Consider the following 18,567-nt stretch of genomic DNA (forward strand, 5'->3'; position numbering starts at 1 on the left):
TTAAAATAGTCTTCAATGTCTGTTCCATACTAATGTGTGGTATAAGAAAGGAGAGGTTTTGTAACAGACATAGTGAAATAGAGGAAAATAATACCTCTAGATACTGTAGTTACATGACTCTACTTCTCTCTGTAATCTGCCACAGGACAAGACAGCATTTGACGTGTTTTATGTTTTTCCAATGATGTAGCAGCCCTGAAGACTACATCACACTTTCCACTTTCCAAACAGCACTTTTTAAGTTTGTATTTTTACTTCCTCTTTTCTCCATTCCCTCTTGTTCAAAGTCTCCCACCCAAACGGATCAATCACCACAACTGTCTGCTTTTTACTTCTCTGCTGTTTCGGACCGATACGGAGGTGGTGCCGATGACTGACAGTGAATGAAAGAGCGACTCAGAGAGAGAGAAAGAGTGAATGATGAAGAAAACATGTTTAAATCTCAGCAAGAGACAGGACTGCCTTCAGACGTGTGAGGAGAGGGGGAGGGAGGAACAGTATGAGGCGCAGATGAGTTACAGGGCAGTATTTAACTACAGGGCAGGTGGTTGTGGAAAGGCTCAAGCCCATTTTTTTGGCCCAAGCTATTCTCATTGTGATACAGTTAGTCACACAAAATAATCAGGGTGGGTCCCGTCTACTGAAAGGATTTCCCATGATCTCAAGGATGTAAATAGGACAATTATCAGATGCCTAATAATGATTATACTTTTGGTCTCATGATCGATAATGGGGTCAAACACACACAGATTTGTTGCTATACTATCCCAATATGATGAGGATAATATTAATGACCAAATATTGGGACTGGTGTTTTCATGTTTTCAAGCATGAGGTAAAAACCAAAAAAAAATTGAGGAAAAAGAGGTGCAACTCACACCAAAAGTTGTGTCAGAGGCGCAGATGTTGAGGAAAATCTTTGATTGATTTGATTTGAACCATGCACTTTGGTTCAAAAAAGAAAGAATGATCTGAAGAAGGCTATGCCAAAACATTATCATCTTTGATAAATAAGTATATCTTTAGACATCGGCTACTTGAGTGTGCAATGCTGCTTTTTTGATTTTTAAAAACAAAATAATGACCATGAAAATTATATTTTTGCCTAATATGCTGCGCTCTCCAGGGAGATGATGAGAAAAGAGGGGGGGGGATTTGGTTAAAGGTCTTGACTTTTTTTGGATTATCATAAAATGTGTTGAATTATGTTTAATTGTTTAGAAGTTGGCATAAAAATATAATGGCACATATTCAATTACAGTAAAAAAAGAAAGAAATCAAGACTAGATCCGCACACAATTGTAATGCTCACCAATTTTTCTTGCTTTCACCGTTGCTGATGTTTTCTTTCAGACTTCACTGAACTGTTTTTCGGTCCAGCAGACTTGTCTTTTTCCTAAAACATATTCAATTACAGAAAATGACCATTTGTTGTTTTCCGCTTCTGCAGCTTCACCACACTTGTACCACCAAATTGGTCCTGAAAAAGTAGTTGCAGAAATGCATAATACATCACATGCTCCAATTTCATACCATTCGATTGTTGTGAGCTGAAACTTTTGCTGAAAGTGCCAGTGAGCACTTCTACTATTCCGTTCAGTCACTGCTACTCAATGCACTAATGCAAATTGGGTCATTGACAGACACTGGAAGATAAAGTAATTATACAGTATTATGACTTTCTGTAGCTTAGGCATAAACCCACAAAACACAAAGCTCAAAAAAGCCAAAGAAGCAGGAGAAGTTTGACTGAATGGAAGCCAACCCAAGTGAGAATAAAGTATAGTCTACAGTGGAGTCGTCAGACAGTGGTGCACCCCATCTTCACTCTCACTGGAGCATCTCTGTCTGTCGCCTCCATCCCGTCTCCAAACCGCTAACAACCACGTAGCTTTGTAATCTTCATTCTTACCCTCAGAGTTTTATTCTTTTCAGGCCGAGCATTGAGGAATTGTGCCATGAGCCGAGACTGTATTTCTGCTCACTGTGTGTTTAAGCCTTCACACTCGAAGTCTGGATGTGTCATTGTGGATTTGAGATACAGAATTAGGAATCCACCGAAAAGACGTACAGGGTTGGAGATGCATAATTAACACTTTTGCTTTTGATATTCTCCCTGTATTTGGCACGAGCAATCTGGTTGAAGATGGAACGATGATTGGCTTAAGAAAATGTGTGTCAGTAAAGTGGAATAGATTGGCAATCCTGTACATTGGAATCGGCGATAGTTGGTTGAGCATTTGTCTGCTACTCCAAAGGTCAGCGGCTTCTATTGTTGTGTCCTTTTGCAACACACCAACATCCTGTCTACGTACACTTGTGAATAATGAAGTTCTTTGAGTGTTCAGTGAAATATTGAAGCACAATATAAATGTTGTAACGCTACATAGTTGTATTTGTAGCAGCAGCTCTTATAATGTTCAACTGTTAAAACCCATATTGTCAATCTAGTGATGTGTAATTCCGTAAATTTAAGCAAAAGCTAAAGCAGCACTTGTTAAAAGAGCGTCTTATCTAAAATGGTATAGGAATCGGCCATTTTCCGGAGTATAAGTCGCACCAGCCTTGGCAACTACCTGGGCATGGAGGCGGAGCTGCACCGTTTACAAGCCTCTTCCGGCAGCAAGTTGTTTAAGCACCCATTTGTGAACTCGCTGTGGCCATCTAGCTTTTAGCCTACGATTAGCTTTTTTTGTTTTCTTCATTGCATTAAGAGTAATCTCCGTTTCTCGCTCTCCAAACTTTCTTCCTGCTGCTTGATTACCGTTTTCATAAATCTTCAGTGATACAGGAGTAGCAGATACTGGTACACAAGCCTAGAGCGCCCTCTAGCAGCTGTCAGTGTGAAAAAACATGTAAATTATATATTTTGATGTATATTTCACACCTGAGTATATGTCACACCCCCAGCTAAACTTAAAGTGCGACTTATAGTCCGGAAAATACCTTAAGTCATATCCAGCAGCGTGTTCCTGTAGTTTACCTCTAAAACAGGTGCTGCGTTTAAAGCATTGTCCCGCTGCAGTGTTGAAGGAGCCTATAGAGGTGAGGCCGTGTGTGCGAGCGTGAACCCCACCGCGCTGACAGTCTGAGCGAGCCCGAGTCTGCCGGGACGTCCCATCTCAGTCTGACCCCCTTCACAGACGCATTCCTGCTCCTCTCATCTGTTAGCAACGGCACTTACAACGCGCTACTATCCTCCACTTCTCCGCGGATTTCCTTTTCCCCTCGTCCGACTCGCGCAAGGAATGTCCCGTCACGCATGGAGGGGTTTCCATAGGACGCCGTTTTGGGGGCATTTTTTCACAGCTTAAAAGTTCATCGCAAAGGCAAACTATATTCTACGTGTAAAAACAGGCAGCATATTTTCCTCGCTATAGCACTGAGAGATGGTTGGTTGGAGTCCAAGGTTCAACATCACTGGGAGGTTGGATTTCTGGTCATTTGTTGGTTGGTTTCCAAGGCAGATCACACAAAAGCATTGTTTTTGATCAGGTTAATTCCATCTGGAGGTTGGTCAATGTCCACTGTTCCTGACACATTACCCCAGTGTTAGGTCAAATAGGTCAAATGCAGGGGCCAATAAAGTCAGTTCAAGTGCACGTGTGGTCCCGGTTACTTCACCATTGCCCAACAAAGCCCGGGCCACGCTGAGGTCTGTGCTCTCGAAGTGCTGATAGTCTTTGTGTTATCATGCACCAGCTTTGACCCCGCTTTGTTTGTGAAATTAGCTCTCGTCCTGTAGTTTAATGTCACGGAAAGCCCAAATATTATCGTGTGTTGAAATTTCGCAGCAGTCCCCGAACCAGGCGCCTTATTGTTTACTCAGCCACCGACAGAGTGTTTGTTTGGAGCTGTGTGATAAAGCACGGTCTTAGATAATGCGTTTTTAGTCCTTTTTGTGCTTTCTGGACCAGCCTTTTCTCATTTGCTGATGTTTTGGTTCAACTTAGTTTGCCCTCGATGCCAGATCTTGGATCTATCGTGGCCATTACATAAGTGTTTCGCTTTGCTGGAGTGTTTACGTTTCCTGCTCATATCTTCGGGCAGAATATATACATTAAACAATACACTTAAATAAAGGAGAGGCCATAACCCCTGGTCCTGCAGGTCACACGGAGCAACAGTATGTCACAGCTGTTTTCAAACATTTCATTGTAATCAGGCTTTATTGAAGTATTGAAGTATGACTGTACTGCTTTGTGCCACTTCCTAGATATACCTGTTATATTCTGGAAGACTTTGATAGGCCAATTAAATCAGTCATAGAGAAGAAGCCTTTTAAGAGGCAAGATAAAGGTTCTCTATAATGCAATTGAACAAATAATCACATAGGATTGCCCTGTCCTAAATAGTTTCTTTCCTGATGTTCCTGGTTCTTGTGTGTGCTCAGGGGCAGTACCGGCCTTCAGACCTCCTGTGCCCAGAGACCTTCAGCTGGGTCGCCATCGAGAGATGTGCCCCAAAGCTGGACCTGACCCGCTACTCGCGCTTCAACCAGGACCCGGACGCAGGTAAAAAACACCGACAGGGAACACTTGATGGAGATGTAGATACTAGAAAGATGCTGTATAGTAGCGAAATGTTATTCACTCTACAAAGATGTGTGTGAACTGTACAATACAAAACAACAAAGCAATTACTGTGTGGGTGCTTTTGCTATAGTGACATAAGTAACTGAACTAGGTAATTAGATGTAAAAAGGTAAATTAAAACACTGCTTTGTATGACATGTTTCACTTTACCTTAGGGACTGCCACTTTGATGGTTATTGATTTTCCCTGCACTTTATCAGAATTATTTCACACGTAATTATTTTGCGAATGTAACTTTTACGACCCCTAATGTCCCCACTAAGAGAACTCACACCCACAGAGCGCCACACAGCCGTTCCACTAATGGAGATAATCAGAGCGGTAAAGCAGTGGCAGGAGGTAGACTGGCAGACGCCTCGCTCGGGCCCGATTGGTCCGGCGTGGGGCCCGTAAATGTGTTTAGGGCATAAAGTCGAAGTCTGTCTCATTGAATGTTATTTGTTTTCAGTACTTGGCGTCAGAGTTTATATCAGTTACAGAATACTGAAGCTTTGTTACTGTTCTAAGGGATTCCAAAGCTTGATAATAATAGGCTAGTATTAAAAATGTACAACAGCAACCATTGAACGTCATTCATTCTCAACAGGTGTCCACAAAAGAGCCTTGTGCTACAAAATTAAATATCAAGCGTTCTGGAGTGATACGGAGGACAAAAATTGTTTCGATTTTCAATTCACTTTCAGTTTTTTATATGAGTAAAATAGATATAATAAATATAGACAAGAGCCCTTTTATAAAAAACCTCAGCTAAAACCAAAAAAATATGCTTTCCGCTTCAGAACACACACATATATCTCCCAGTGTGCTACTCCACACATGGATGACATTTCAGATTGACCAAAGTTGGGATTACAATTGCACAGCCCTTGCATTTTCTTTTTTTTTTTTTCATATTTTAGCAACCATATCTTCACCATTTCCTCCTGACTTTTCTTAGACTCCATTGTTAAAGCTTGTAGTCTTTCTTCACATTTTGAATGGAACTCATTTTCGTGTGACATGGCCTGAGCCTCATATTCTACTGTAAAATATCCTCTTCCTTTGAAAGTCGATGTATGGTGGCCTCGGACACTGAGTATTCATGGACTCAAAGGAAATGTATATTGAAAGCCTCCTGCCCCGAGTGGTTCAGTGCTGCATTTACTCTGCCCTGTTCATCTGCATCAGCAAACAGCACCAGTACAGCGACACTAATGGGACAAAAATTAGATTAAAATTGTCAACTCAAGTGTTCGGTGTGTGATGTATACTTGTTTTTTAAGAGGAATTTGTGAATCAATAGATGGAGAACGAAGATTTTAGCCATATGAGAAGAGAAATGGGGGAGCACTGGAGTCTTGAGCTGGCACAGGAATAGAAACATGAAACATAGACTGAATAAGAATGTTGCGTGTTGCAGAGGTAATTTTTGGACCATGCAAACTAGAATGATTTAACTGAATTTGCTTCTTATGAGAGAAAAAATATTTTCAGGGAGGACCATGCCACACTGCAGGAGTTTGTCTTTCTGTTTAGTTAATGCAATGTAAGGATGTGAATAAGCAATGAACAAGCAATTAACATTTGCCTCACATTTCACCCCATAAATATAAACTTATAACCTAGAATGTTCTGCAGTGTCTTCACAAAACCAAAACATTAGCTTTCTTTCCTTTGTATACATTATAATTTTGATTTCAAAAGTCCCCTAATGTGTAGCAAAGGAATCCCAGTTAAAAACCACATAGATGCCTGTTGGTCAGTCAGGCTTTAGCTTTCCAATGATCCTTGTAAAAATAAAAGAATGTGTAAAAGCTGTAATTTACGACATGGTGATTAACAGCTTAACCGGCGATAGGCCTGACCTCTCCCTGTCAATCACCAGAGCTCCAGCAAGCACAAATTATAACGGACCAGTCAGTGGCCTCAGCGCTGGCATCTCCCGCTCTGACCATAGCGTGTTATTGTGGCTCTTGTGGTGCCTGCAGTCCTGCACGGACTGTTGGTTTTGGACGGGCATGGATATTTTTCGAGGCCCCAAAGTGTATTACGAGCTGTCTTCAGGACCAGACCTCAGAGAAGGAGCCAAGCTTTTGGGGGTTTGCGGGACAATTTAAGATGGCGTCTGCGTCTCGGAGGCTTTACCCAGTGGTCAGTCAGTCAGCGAGTGCCCAGGTCAGATCGTCCTCGACATCAGAGTAAGTTTAACGGAAAGGCGAAGTGTGAGGTTTCTGATCCAGGGCTAACTGGGAGTTTGAAATAACGCAGCAGCTTGTCGTTGGACAGAACGCAAGAAATGAAACCTCTCTTTGTTTGTAATGGTGTCACTGTGACCCTTACAAATGTACTGTCATTTTACCACAAAGAAAATACTTTAGTTTATGGTTTAAAAACTATTAAAAAGCAAAGCACGAGGTGACGCAACACAGTTAAACTCAATGCCTCATGAGTAAAGAAATGATCTTTCTTTTTTAGAATGGACCCAAGAAAGATGAGCACCTATTTAGCATATAATAAGCAAATAAGCAAACAAAATGGAAATGTACTGTGCTCAGTGCTGCTCTGAATAGGGAGTACACAGCATAAAGCTGGAGTCTGCATGCTACAGGATAAAGAAACAAGATGTATTGTAGGAATTTAAGTTGAGTTAAAACATAAATATCAAAGGCAGCATCACTGCAGACTAAAAGGGAGATGCATTTTTTCACCAAACACAGAATCCAAATGGTACCTGGATGCAGTATAATGCCCTTGTACTGTATTTTCTGTTGAAATGTGCCGCAGCCAAGTGTTGAATAGACATGCTCCTTCCTCCATGGGGGTTTCTCTTTCTATAAGTCTGAAACTCGACTGAATTATTCATTGAGACACATGCAGAAGATATAACGCTTTGTATGAGGACAGTTTCAGGCTACATATAATGTGTTTTCAAAGTTATAATAAAAAAAAGTTTAAAGTTGGACAGTTTGGTTAGTTTGAAAAGTTCTGTGCAACAAAGTAAAATGGCGAACGGGTAAAGTACTCGTCTACTGCAGGTCTATAGTGCAGTGTGTTGTCAGTGTGTTTAGCCCACAGGATGAACGGCTGACTTTTCATTCGTAGTTGTGTTGAGTGCGGCCTAATGAGGTGTGTAAAGACGTCCGATGTGAAGTTTACTCTGGCGCTGACTCAGGCTGATTACATGATCGCTGCTGACACACAAGGCCCCCTCTCTCCTTCTCTCTCCATCTGTCCCCCTTATCCCTCTCTCCCTTTCCCTTCTGTAAAGCGCATACGCTCCATCTCTCACATGTTAATAATCTGTGTTTGTCTTACTCTGCAGGAAGTAGGGGCAGTAAGCTAAACACAAGAACAATGAGTGACACTCGCGGTCGGCCGTCGAACTCCTGAGTGTCGAGCAGGCGCCAGCGCGGCCTCGCCAAATTACAGCCTATTTAACAAATCAGTCCACAGCATGTGCAAATGTATAGTCTCTAGAAACACTCACTCCACACAGAATGAGGCTCGTAGCTCGGGGCAGGCTGCGGTAATAGTCCGTGATTACTCCCAACCATAATGATTTGTATTTAATCTTTCTATTCATGCGAAAGAGAGAGTTTATCATTTATCAAAATGTGTGGTTGTTTAATGAAATCGCTGCCAAAACCACCTTTACCCTTTTTGTAGTTAGTCTGTTTATTTGGATGCTGTAGTAACTGTAGTTACGCCAAAGCAAAACTTGGCTGTATTCAAAGCTGCACAACAACTTTTTCTGTGGCACAGTGGCGCAGTGGGTTTGGGTTTTCGCCTCACAGCACAAAGGAAATGGTTTGACTCCTATTAAGTTGGGCAGGGACGTTCTGTGTGGAGTTAGTATCCCATATCTGCGTAGGTTTCCTCCAGGTGACAATATGTTCATATATTCCCCTCTGGGCCAACAATTCTATATTTGTGCATATTTGGCCCTGTAGTGATCCTCTCCATCACAGTCTTCTCCAGGACGCTCCAGGCTCATGTTTGGAAGGTTTTCACTGCTGACGGACCCTCTCACCAGAAAACCTACAAAACAATTGATCCTTTAGCGTTGTAGACGCCACCGTGATCGAAAGTAAAGGCCCTGGGGTGACCACTCATGCAGCCTCTGGGTCACTACAAGGTCAAATATGCGCAAATATAAACTTGTTTTATTTATATATGCAATATACATCAAAAAGTTGCGTATTGCAAACTTGAAAATAAAGCCAATATAATCACAACCAAACATGGTGCTCACAACAGGTCGCTTACTATTGGACAAATCTGACTATGTCCGATTCTTGTACGTCGTCGTGTCAGTCATTTCTTGATCTGTTTGATCTGTTTTCAGAGGTAGAGCTAGCGCATTTTTTATTTTCAGGCAATTTTTAAATACATTCTTGTTATATGAGTATTTTGCCTAACCCTAACCCTTGCTTATATAAATGTATAAGAAATTAAATAGAAGGAAAAAGCATGAATTAACATTATTAATCTGTGTTATGGTTCTATATGACACATATTTGAATATAGGTATCAAACAAAGTATCGTTAAAGTACCGATATCGAAAAGAAATGGTACCCAGCCCTACACGTGGATACCAAACATGTCGGTATTTGGGAATGAATAAGAGTGGGAAAGACCAGGGAGCTCCACAGCCATGTTGGAGTTACTTCCTGGATAAATCTGCAGCTCAAAGCGACAAACATCAGAGAATAAGCATCGTAAGGGGGGGGAGATTGTTCTGTTTTTTTAATCGCATTTGTGATGTGATGGTGATTCGGACTTCGATCTCGGCGGTTCCTGTTCACTTCATGGGTCTGATTTACCAAGCCTTCAGTTCATTCAAACCATCTCCAAAAATAAACATGTAGATATATAAGGTGCTTGGAGCGGGACATGTCTGCTCCATTAGAGTTTCTGGAAACAAGGACAAATGTTCCTTATTTCTAGATTACATTTCGCAGTGAGCACATTGCTAATGGGGAAAAACATAAAATATGACCTTTTATATTAAGAAATTATTTAGTCAGAGAAGAAGAAAGGATTTAGGATTTTCGTCAGAATCCAGGGAGTCGGCTCAGAGCATGTAATGTGAGGGACAACTTCCTGTTTGCTCTTATAAGATTAACACTCATACATGACCAGTTTTTTACATATGGGAGCATATTAGTTTCATGCAAATTACCAGCACTGATGAGAGTTCACTTAGTGTTCAGCGAGGGAAGCATCTTTTTCATTCATTCCTTAAAGCGGTTCCCTCATTTCAACAATGATAGTCAATATAAACCGTATAATCCCAGTGAGGTCAGAATACATCACAGAGGTCCGACATGGCTTTCACTCGGCCCGGATACTCGCTGACACCAAGGTCCCCTCTTCACAAAGCACACCCCGCACATACAACGCCATTTTGCCCTTGTTTTTCACTCCGGAGCCCCGATATGAGTTTTGCAACATCAGGTCATCGGAAGGGTACGCTGAGAGAATAAACCAGAGCGTCGCCTTTGACCAGTATCCGGTGTTAAGCAAGTCTTGTGAAACTTTTGAGATGGATGGATATTGAAGGGGTCCATGGCGAAATGTCAAGGCCCCGTACTGACCCTGCTCAGTCTAAACCGACCCCGAAACACTCCTCTTCGCCCCGACCCTTGAACTATGAACCCGGGTGTCACTGCTCCTCCGGACGCCCTGACAGCGGCCCAGTCTGGAGCTGCTCAACACCCGGAGAAGAGGAGGAGAAAAGGGAAAGTTGTTTACAGGACCTGGAGGATGTTTGGATTGCCTGACATGCTTTGAGAGATACGAGTGGATCCTCTCGGCTGTGTAGAGGTTAATAAACGCTACTGCAGTGGGATTGTGGGTTATCTGTGTTTAAATGACCAAACAGACAATGTGTTCTGCGTTTTGTGTAAAGCAGATTGTTGCACGGCAGCAGAACCCAGTCTCTCGATGCTTTTTTGTGTTGTTTAGTACTGCTTAGGGATGCAAAGGGGTGGAAAATTCCAAATAAATTGTCGGAAAGTTTCAATGGGAACTTTAGCTCAGAAATTTGGGGGATTTTCAACAATATGCTTAAATAATGATGCATTTTTTGTTGACCCGGACAGACACTGACCAATAGGAGGAGTGAGCAGGACTTGTGAAACAATATAATACTGTAATCATCACACACTTGATGAATATATACAAGATGGACACAAACATGGACTGAGTCTGTTCCATTCTGACTGGTGTCCGACATGACAAAGATGAATCTTTTTTTAGACATTCTCAGCTGTGATCAATATTTCAGTAGAGATAATGATCGATATTTCAGTGTAACTATCAAATCAAATTTTTATGCTTTATTTTATTTCTAGTATCTGACCTTCAGTTGTTTTAAAGGGATATTTCAGGATTTTTGACATAGGGCCTCATTTCCTAGTTATCCAGAGTGTTGCTGATTTCTGGAGATATTTTTTTTTGTAATTCATGCCGTTCTTATGTTTTAAGAGTTTCGTGGCGCTAGGCTAGTGTGAGGCTAGCGCATTTCTATGGTATCAGCTAGCCTGCATTAAAAACAGTCTGACCCGCTCCACAGTGCACCTGACGCAAATCACTTCTAACGCCTGACTAACCATATAAATGTATGTGTCGATAGAGTAATTTTCGTAATATAACTGACCTTGCATCACATGAATGATCGCATTTTGAGGGACTATTTTCTAGCGATCACTCCCCCGCTGCGTAGGTTACAACCATGAAGCTAATGCTGCTCAAATATATGTTTTTTTAAATGCAAAATGGTTAAAATTGTTCTATCGACACAGACCTTTATATGGTTAGTCTGGTGTTATAAGTGATTTGCCTTTGCTCTGTGGAGTGTGTCAGACTGTTTAATGCAGGCTAAGTGATATCGTAGAAATGCACTAGCCTAGCGCCACAAATTACAAATAATATATATATATATATAAAAAATATCTCCAGAAATCAGCAACACTCTGGATAACTAGGAAATGAGGCCCTATGTCAAAAATCCTGAAATATCCCTTTAATCCCTTTTTTTTTTTTTTCATTAATTCCCAGCTATTCTCATAAATTCCCGTAATTCCCTTGGAAAATGGCCTGCTTTGAAAACTTGCCGAATTTTGCAACCCTACTCTAAAGATCTTAAAATGAATAAATCTGTGTTTTGTTTTGTTGCAAATGTTTTCGTATATTCATGAATCTTCAAAGTGTGAAAATCCAGTCGTAATGTTTTAGTATGCAATTCCTATAATTACCTCCTTTGTCCTGGTTTATGTCTCTTTCTGTCATAATGTGGCGCTGATTTATAATTTTTGTCGTCACATTTTGTTCCCTCTGTTCACTATAAAGTCACTAGTTTATATGTAGAGATTGTGCCTTTTTGTTAAATAGTCCATGTTTTAACCTGGCCTCTATCTTTCTTTGAGTTAGTCAATATACATTCATTTCAGCCAAAACTCCAGGTGGACTGTGCTGAGCAGTAAATTGTAAATCACTGTTTGAGAGGACCGAGCTTGTTCCCATTCTGCTGTATCCGGTCTCTTAAGTGGGTTGTCAAAATGATAAAGAACTCGAAGAGAGCACATTGTTCTTGGAGAGACAATCTTGACAGCATGTAAAATTATTCAAAAATCACACACTCTTTCTGTGGGCATATTAATTCTTCACACTCCCCAAACGGCATTAATTATATTACATAAGTTGTTTACCGCCACTTCATCTCATTTTCCTCATTTAGACAAAAATATATATGAAACTTTCCGACATTGTGTGACTCAGCGTTTTTTAAGATAAGTGGAAAAGGCAGTGGTTAGGGCATAGCAGCTCAGAGGCAGCAGCTAATGAATTAAATATGAATCCACACAGTGAGGTTTAGTGAATATGTGAAATAATTTAGACAGGTTTGAGAAGCAAGGAGCACCTCTGGGCTTTGTGATGGTCCAGCTTTTCACTTCGCTCTGCAAGTTTGGACATAATATGCTGCTTTTCTTTGTTTTTAAGTGTTTAGAAATCTTAACGAAAAACATGCCGTGAAACCACATTTTGGTACATGAGATTTCTTTGTGTCTGTGTGTTTTATGCCTTATAACAGTGTTTTTTAACCATTTTATGTTCATGTACTACTTTTTAAAAAGCTGCCAACCTAACGTCTGTTCAGTGTCGTGGCAATGGCTTTTATAAGTTCTTATTTTAACACTGTTTGTGGTGCAGTAAACCTTTGCATACCGCTGTCTGTTCAAGTCGTTCTACATGAAGTCCTGAAACCAGTGATGAGTGCTGGGGTTTAAAGCTGGTGAAGCTCAGTGTTTTATAGGCTCCGATGTAAAGTCAAGTTCTCTTGCGCGTAGGACATGGACAGTGTTTAACTCACAGTGGGATAACTAGTTTGTAGTTTGTCGAGAACATAATAAGATACGTGAGGCTGCGCGAAAGGAAGCAGCAAGAGCGCCTCAGACCCAATCCCTCATTCCTCTAAGCCAGGGGTTTCCAAAGTGCGGCCCAGGGGCCAAATGCGGCCCTCAGACCGATTTTTTCTGAATCAGTAAACATCATCAGAGATGGTCCTTTTTATTTGAAATGTAATAATTCAACACAATTCTAATCTAACAACTAACATTTTATTGTGAGACAGAGATGGCATGGAGGAAGATCACAGGAAGTGATTGAAACTAGTAAAGCAGGTAAACTAAAAGCAGGTAAACTAAAAGAAAAAATATATAATAGGCTTAACCTAAGAAGACCTTTTACAAAGAGAGGTTTGTAAACGAAGGTTTTAAGCATAAATTACGGTGTGGGGCACATTTTAAACCTCTGCTTGTCAAAGGTTTCACGGCACTAACCACCGATCTATGGCCCTTCACCCTGTGGACGCTTCAATATGTGGCCCCCCATGAAAAAAGTTAGGACACGCCTGCTCTAAGCGATGCCCTCAGACGAGTGGTGAAAGCACTGGCGCACCACTGTTTATATGCAAGATACTAACTTTGCCTTGAGCAACGCTGCTGTTGCGCCAGGCAGAAGATTGAGCTCTAAGTCTTATCTTAAAGACTACAGTTTTGTAGAAATGTGTTGCACAGACATAGAGCTCCCTCAGCATCTGGTCATGTAAATCATGGTTCAAAGTAAAATTAACAAGTAAAAAAATAAAGCCCACAACTAATAAAATTCAATTGCAATCAGATAATGCATTTCTCAATCAATGGCCGCCATCTTTACCTGGATCAGTGAATATGTGAAAGTCAATGGCGCGCTTAAGTGAATACAAATTTGGGCCTCAATGAAAATTTTTAGGAACGGCGTTGGAAATTCTGCCTCGTCGTCTTTATTCTGGCTCTTATCCATGTTATCACTGTGCCAGTGAAGTGACCCATCGTATCTTAAACATTTTATATAACATGTGCTTTTATTACCAAGGCACCTTCCAAAGCCCAGTCCTATTAAAACAAATGTTCGTCTGCGTGAGTGATGTGTCTGCGTTGGCCTGGTTCACTACGTTCGCCTTAAATAGATTTTCATCTGCTTCTCCCCAGAGCGTCCAGACGGGAGCCGCTCCAACAGACTGACTAATTCTGTGAGATATTAAGTGAAGTCAGCTGAAGGGATGAACGGTCAGGGTGACACAGAGTAAATCACACGCTTTTGGCTTTGTACAGTCGAGTGATGAAGAGGAAAGACTGTAGTGTAGTTCAATTTGAATGCATTATTAGAAAAGTTGTGAGAGAGTCTCTAAAGTTCCCAAGTTTTATGCCTGGTAGATGTGTTGAACTTTGCTTATGTCGAAGTTGGTATAAATGATTGCACCAGTTGCGGGTCCTTTTTTCATGCTTTTTTACAACTGTTTAGAGCTGTTTTCAAGACACAATATGAAGTTTTTTTGGCTTGAGCAGAACTAGAAGCTCAGAGACTTTTCAGGCCGTAAACACAGAGAATACAACATTGCAAACATCAAACAAAACAGCTTTTTTATTATTAATTTGTCTTTTATTTTCACTAGCTCGCCCAGCAGCCCTTTGCATGTTAGTCGGTGCCAGCGCCGTCTTCTCCTGGAGCTGAGGTTTGAATGTTTAACAACAGGTCATCGTTTTTTCGCCCTTTTTCCACTCCCCTCTCCAGAGATGACTACAGTCAGATTAGCCTTGTTTGCGCTGGTCTGATGGGGGCTGGCAAAGTAGGTCCACAGAGCTAACGAGATGCTGGAGTTGGCAGGGCAAATAGGAGCAAGACGCGGTAAACAAGCCCAACGTAACTGGCCCCATCACGCACCACTGTGGCTCCGCGCTCGGGGCAAATGAAGGGAAACATTATTCTGTTCCTCCAGCCATTTCTTGGAATAATTGACTGAAGCTGCCAACGAATTCAGAGGTTTTTTTTTTTTTTTGCTAAATTGGTGGAAGGGGAAATTTAATGTTCAGTGAGAAGTGTTTTGTTCGTGTCTGGTAATTATAATTGGATACAAAAAAATAAACAATCGCGGTATCGGTCTCTCGAAAAGGCTGTTTTTATTATGCTTATGTACTGTGTTTCAAGAGATTGGGGTTTGACCTGCCAGAGCTCTAACCAAATCACCCAGACCTTCCATTTCCGCTCATCTTTGCTTTGCATGGGCCGAGAGACATGCAGGAATGAGGGAATTGTGAAATTGCCCAAAAGGGAATTGGATCTTGAATTTGTAACAGAGGTTTTTTCGAAATGCATAACCTGGCAACATCCGGTTAAATCACCAATGTTCGTCTCTGATCAAAAAGTTGTGTTTCTAGCACAACTTTGAGTAATCGCCAGATCTTTTCTCGTGGCTATTTTCAGCAACATGGCGACATCGGCCAAAAAACTCCTCCTGAGGTTTTACGTGTATCCAGGAAATGCCTTTCTCACCTCGCGATCTCTTGCTAAACTTAGTCCTCTTGACCCCCACCTGAACTGAGCACATTTTCTGCAGTTTGGCGTTGCCCAAATCTACCAGCTTCTTGGAAAAAAAAGCGTCAGAAAAGTGACAAAAAACGAGGATGAAAACACGATGAAAAAAAGTGACAAAAGAGCAACAAAAGCGTGCTGGAAAAGCTACAATAAAAGAGCAACAATACCAACACAAAAGTTAGTTTTGTAGGTCTTAGCTTTCAAACCACACTTTATTTCTTTCCATAATTCATTACTTTTTGTTGAAATAGTGAAGGGGAACAAGAGGAGAGGTGTTGGATCGGCTTTTGTGTGAATATCCGGGAATGAAAGTACAGGATATTTTGTTTCCGATGTTTTAGATCAGTATTTCATTTTCTAACCAACAAAGTGTATCATAGTGATAAAGATGAGTTAGAGCTTATTATGGAATGCATCAGAATACTTTAGAGTGAATGCTGTCTTAAATAAATAGATTTTTGAGTGTGACTCTGGAGCCTTTAGTCTCGATTAGGGATGGGACGATAAACAATAATATCATTAATTGCGATAAAAATGAATCGATCGCCACATTTTTTGCTTATCGTGCCAGATGATAATCTCTAAATCCATCAGACAACCAGTGCCGGTAACTTTAACTGGAGTGAGTACGTCTCCATGGAGATGTGACTAATGGCAGCAGTATTTCAGGTTTCAGTAGGTTAGTTCCTCATCCAAATCCATTCTTTCATTACCCACTGCAGAAATAGCATTTTCCGTGTCGAGCTGTTCATGAGCTGCATGTTTTGTATTGATGACAACAGTATAGTCCAAAATGTTACACAGTGTGCCTTTAATTACTTAATTCATGTCTCACTCGATAGGACATTGCCCAATCCCCTTAATTTCAGTGTTTTTTTAAACCATAGGCAAATATCGTGATAATATCGTTAATCGCAATTATTTTGGTCAAGATAATCATGACCCCAAATTTCATTATCGTCCCATCACTTGTCTCTTGTCTCTAATCCCACGGGCCAGTCTGTGTGGAGTTTTGCATCTTCTCCTTGTGTCTAGGTTTTCTCTCAGGGGTCTCTAGTCTATTATAGAAAACGCTATCTCAATGGCCGCCGCCTGGCCGCCGCCATGTTTATTTCCCATACCGACTTTGAAGCTAAGCAGGGACGGGCCTGGTTAGGACTGGGATGGGAGACCGTTCCTCGGATGCTAAGCAGGGAAGTGCCTGGTTAGGACTGGGATGGGAGACCGTTTCCAACAGGGCGATGTGTGTGTGCGCGCGTGTGTGTTCGTGCGTGTGCGTATGTATGTGTGCGCGCGCCTCCAAACAAGGCGATGTGTGCGTGTGTGTGCGTGTGTGTGTATGTGTGTGCGTGCCCAAAACCTGCTCGAACACGAGCCTCTAATCAAACGCGCTGCTCCGACTGATTTATCCTCCGTGTGAGTAAAGGCGAAAATGAAACCACTTAACGAGCGCATGGCCTGCACTGCGTAGTTTTTTTTCCTTTTTTTTTTCTTTGCTACTGTACCATTTGTTTTCTATTTTGCTTTCACGTATTGTGAGCCCAGAGGTACATTTTATTCTAAAGCAGCTTTGAACGCATTGCCCATTTTATTGTAAGGTTATAAATACTGTCTAACAACGATCATTAGGCTATTTCAGTTCAAAACCTACCATTCCTTTTTTTAATTGTGCACTACCGTGATGAACCTAACCACGGGTCCTGCACCGTGAACCACACCGTTAAAGCTGAACCCCTAATATTTATCCATACTTATTCCACTGTCTCTTCAATCCTGTTCCCCGAGTTTAGCGAAAATCTTGTGTCGCTGTTTATAAGAAAGGAGTACGGGAGCATCAAACACTCCAATTGCTGTTTGTTTGAAATTGTTTTTTGCCTTCATTCTTTTACTCATTTGTAGTGGCCATAGTTTTTGGAATGGGTTGGGAACCACTGATCTACAGCTGAACTGTGTGACGGGTTGGACATTTCTTTGTAATCACTCACAATCTCGGAATATCAAATGTGGAGACTAGCGAGGCCCGGCCAAAGGCCGGGTCTCAGCTAGTAAAATATAAAGTACATTTCTGTCGTCAAGATTAATAATTGCCTCTAGAAGAACTCAGAAGACTAATCCTTTTAGCTTGTTACACACTCTGAAGTTCATGTATCAGGGAAAGCGTGCACAAACATATGTTCTGTTTTCTGTCCCGTAGGAGACGCCCGTTTGCTGAGGGACGTGGGCCGAGCAATGGTGCTGCACAGGCGCACCGTGATGCCGTACGCCGTTTACACCCGGAAACGGAAAGGCTCCAGTGACGAGGCGGAGGTGAAGCAGTACGCCTCCCTGGTGGGACAGGACTGTGCCGAACGCATCCTGCTGTACAGATCCTGAGCTGCCGTCCCGTCACCTTTCTGCACCTGTCCTGACTTATCCGTGTCCTACTTGTGTCTGTCACTATATGTGTTAAAAAAAAAAGTGCTTTCTGCTGCTCCCTTATGACATTGTACTGCATTATAAACTAATTTCCCAGCAAAAAGCCATGTTATTGGTGATTTTATTTCTTTGTCCAGGGGTCTTGGCAATGCAGGTAACATCCACATTGTCCTTTCATGTCTCACAAACCAGAGCGTATCAACAAATTAGAATAATGTGGGAAATGTGAGTATATCAGAACTATTTCATCACAGAAAAATGTTGCTTCTCTTGTTGTTAGAATGAATTGATCGCACAGTAAGTAATAGTTAATAATTGAGGATAAGTAACGTCAGACTTTCTTCTTTCACACACTTTGACTTGTGTGAGTGAATGAAGTAAAATGTCGTGTTCTGGGACAAGAGGGAAAAAAATGTCCTCCCAAAACTACTGTAGAATATGTTCAAAACGTAAATGACTGAAATAAAGTCACAATTCCCACAATATTCCATTTTTTAGATGCAACAGCGTAATCTTCATTTGTTTTTAATCATAATGTATCACATTTTTAGATCCATCTGAACTACTGTGTGTATCTTTGTCTCCCTCTCCATCCGGTAAGAATTCTTCAGGCTGCAAATGAAATGATTCAAAGTCCTGAAATGAACGGGACGCTGCCTT

The 18,567-nt window shown here is 41.4% G+C and overlaps 1 protein-coding gene across 2 annotated transcripts in view; it reads left to right on the plus strand.

Moving 5' to 3' along the window:
- Positions 1-18,329, plus strand: part of ate1 (arginyltransferase 1) — a 77,534-nt gene extending 59,205 nt beyond the window's left edge. Inside the window, exons 11-12 of one of the 2 annotated variants that reach the window (XM_079559780.1) lie at positions 4,394-4,514; positions 17,687-18,329. In XM_079559780.1, the coding sequence (XP_079415906.1) occupies positions 4,394-4,514; positions 17,687-17,865 (300 nt within the window). In that variant the 3' untranslated portion in view covers positions 17,866-18,329. The remainder of the gene's footprint in view (positions 1-4,393; positions 4,515-17,686) is intronic. The other variant, XM_079559779.1, reaches the window with a different exon arrangement.
- The last annotated feature ends 238 nt before the right edge of the window (positions 18,330-18,567 follow it).

The sequence above is a fragment of the Gobius niger genome (genome assembly GCF_951799975.1).
Source record: "Gobius niger genome assembly, chromosome: 7".
Classification (NCBI taxonomy): Eukaryota; Metazoa; Chordata; class Actinopteri; order Gobiiformes; family Gobiidae; genus Gobius; species Gobius niger.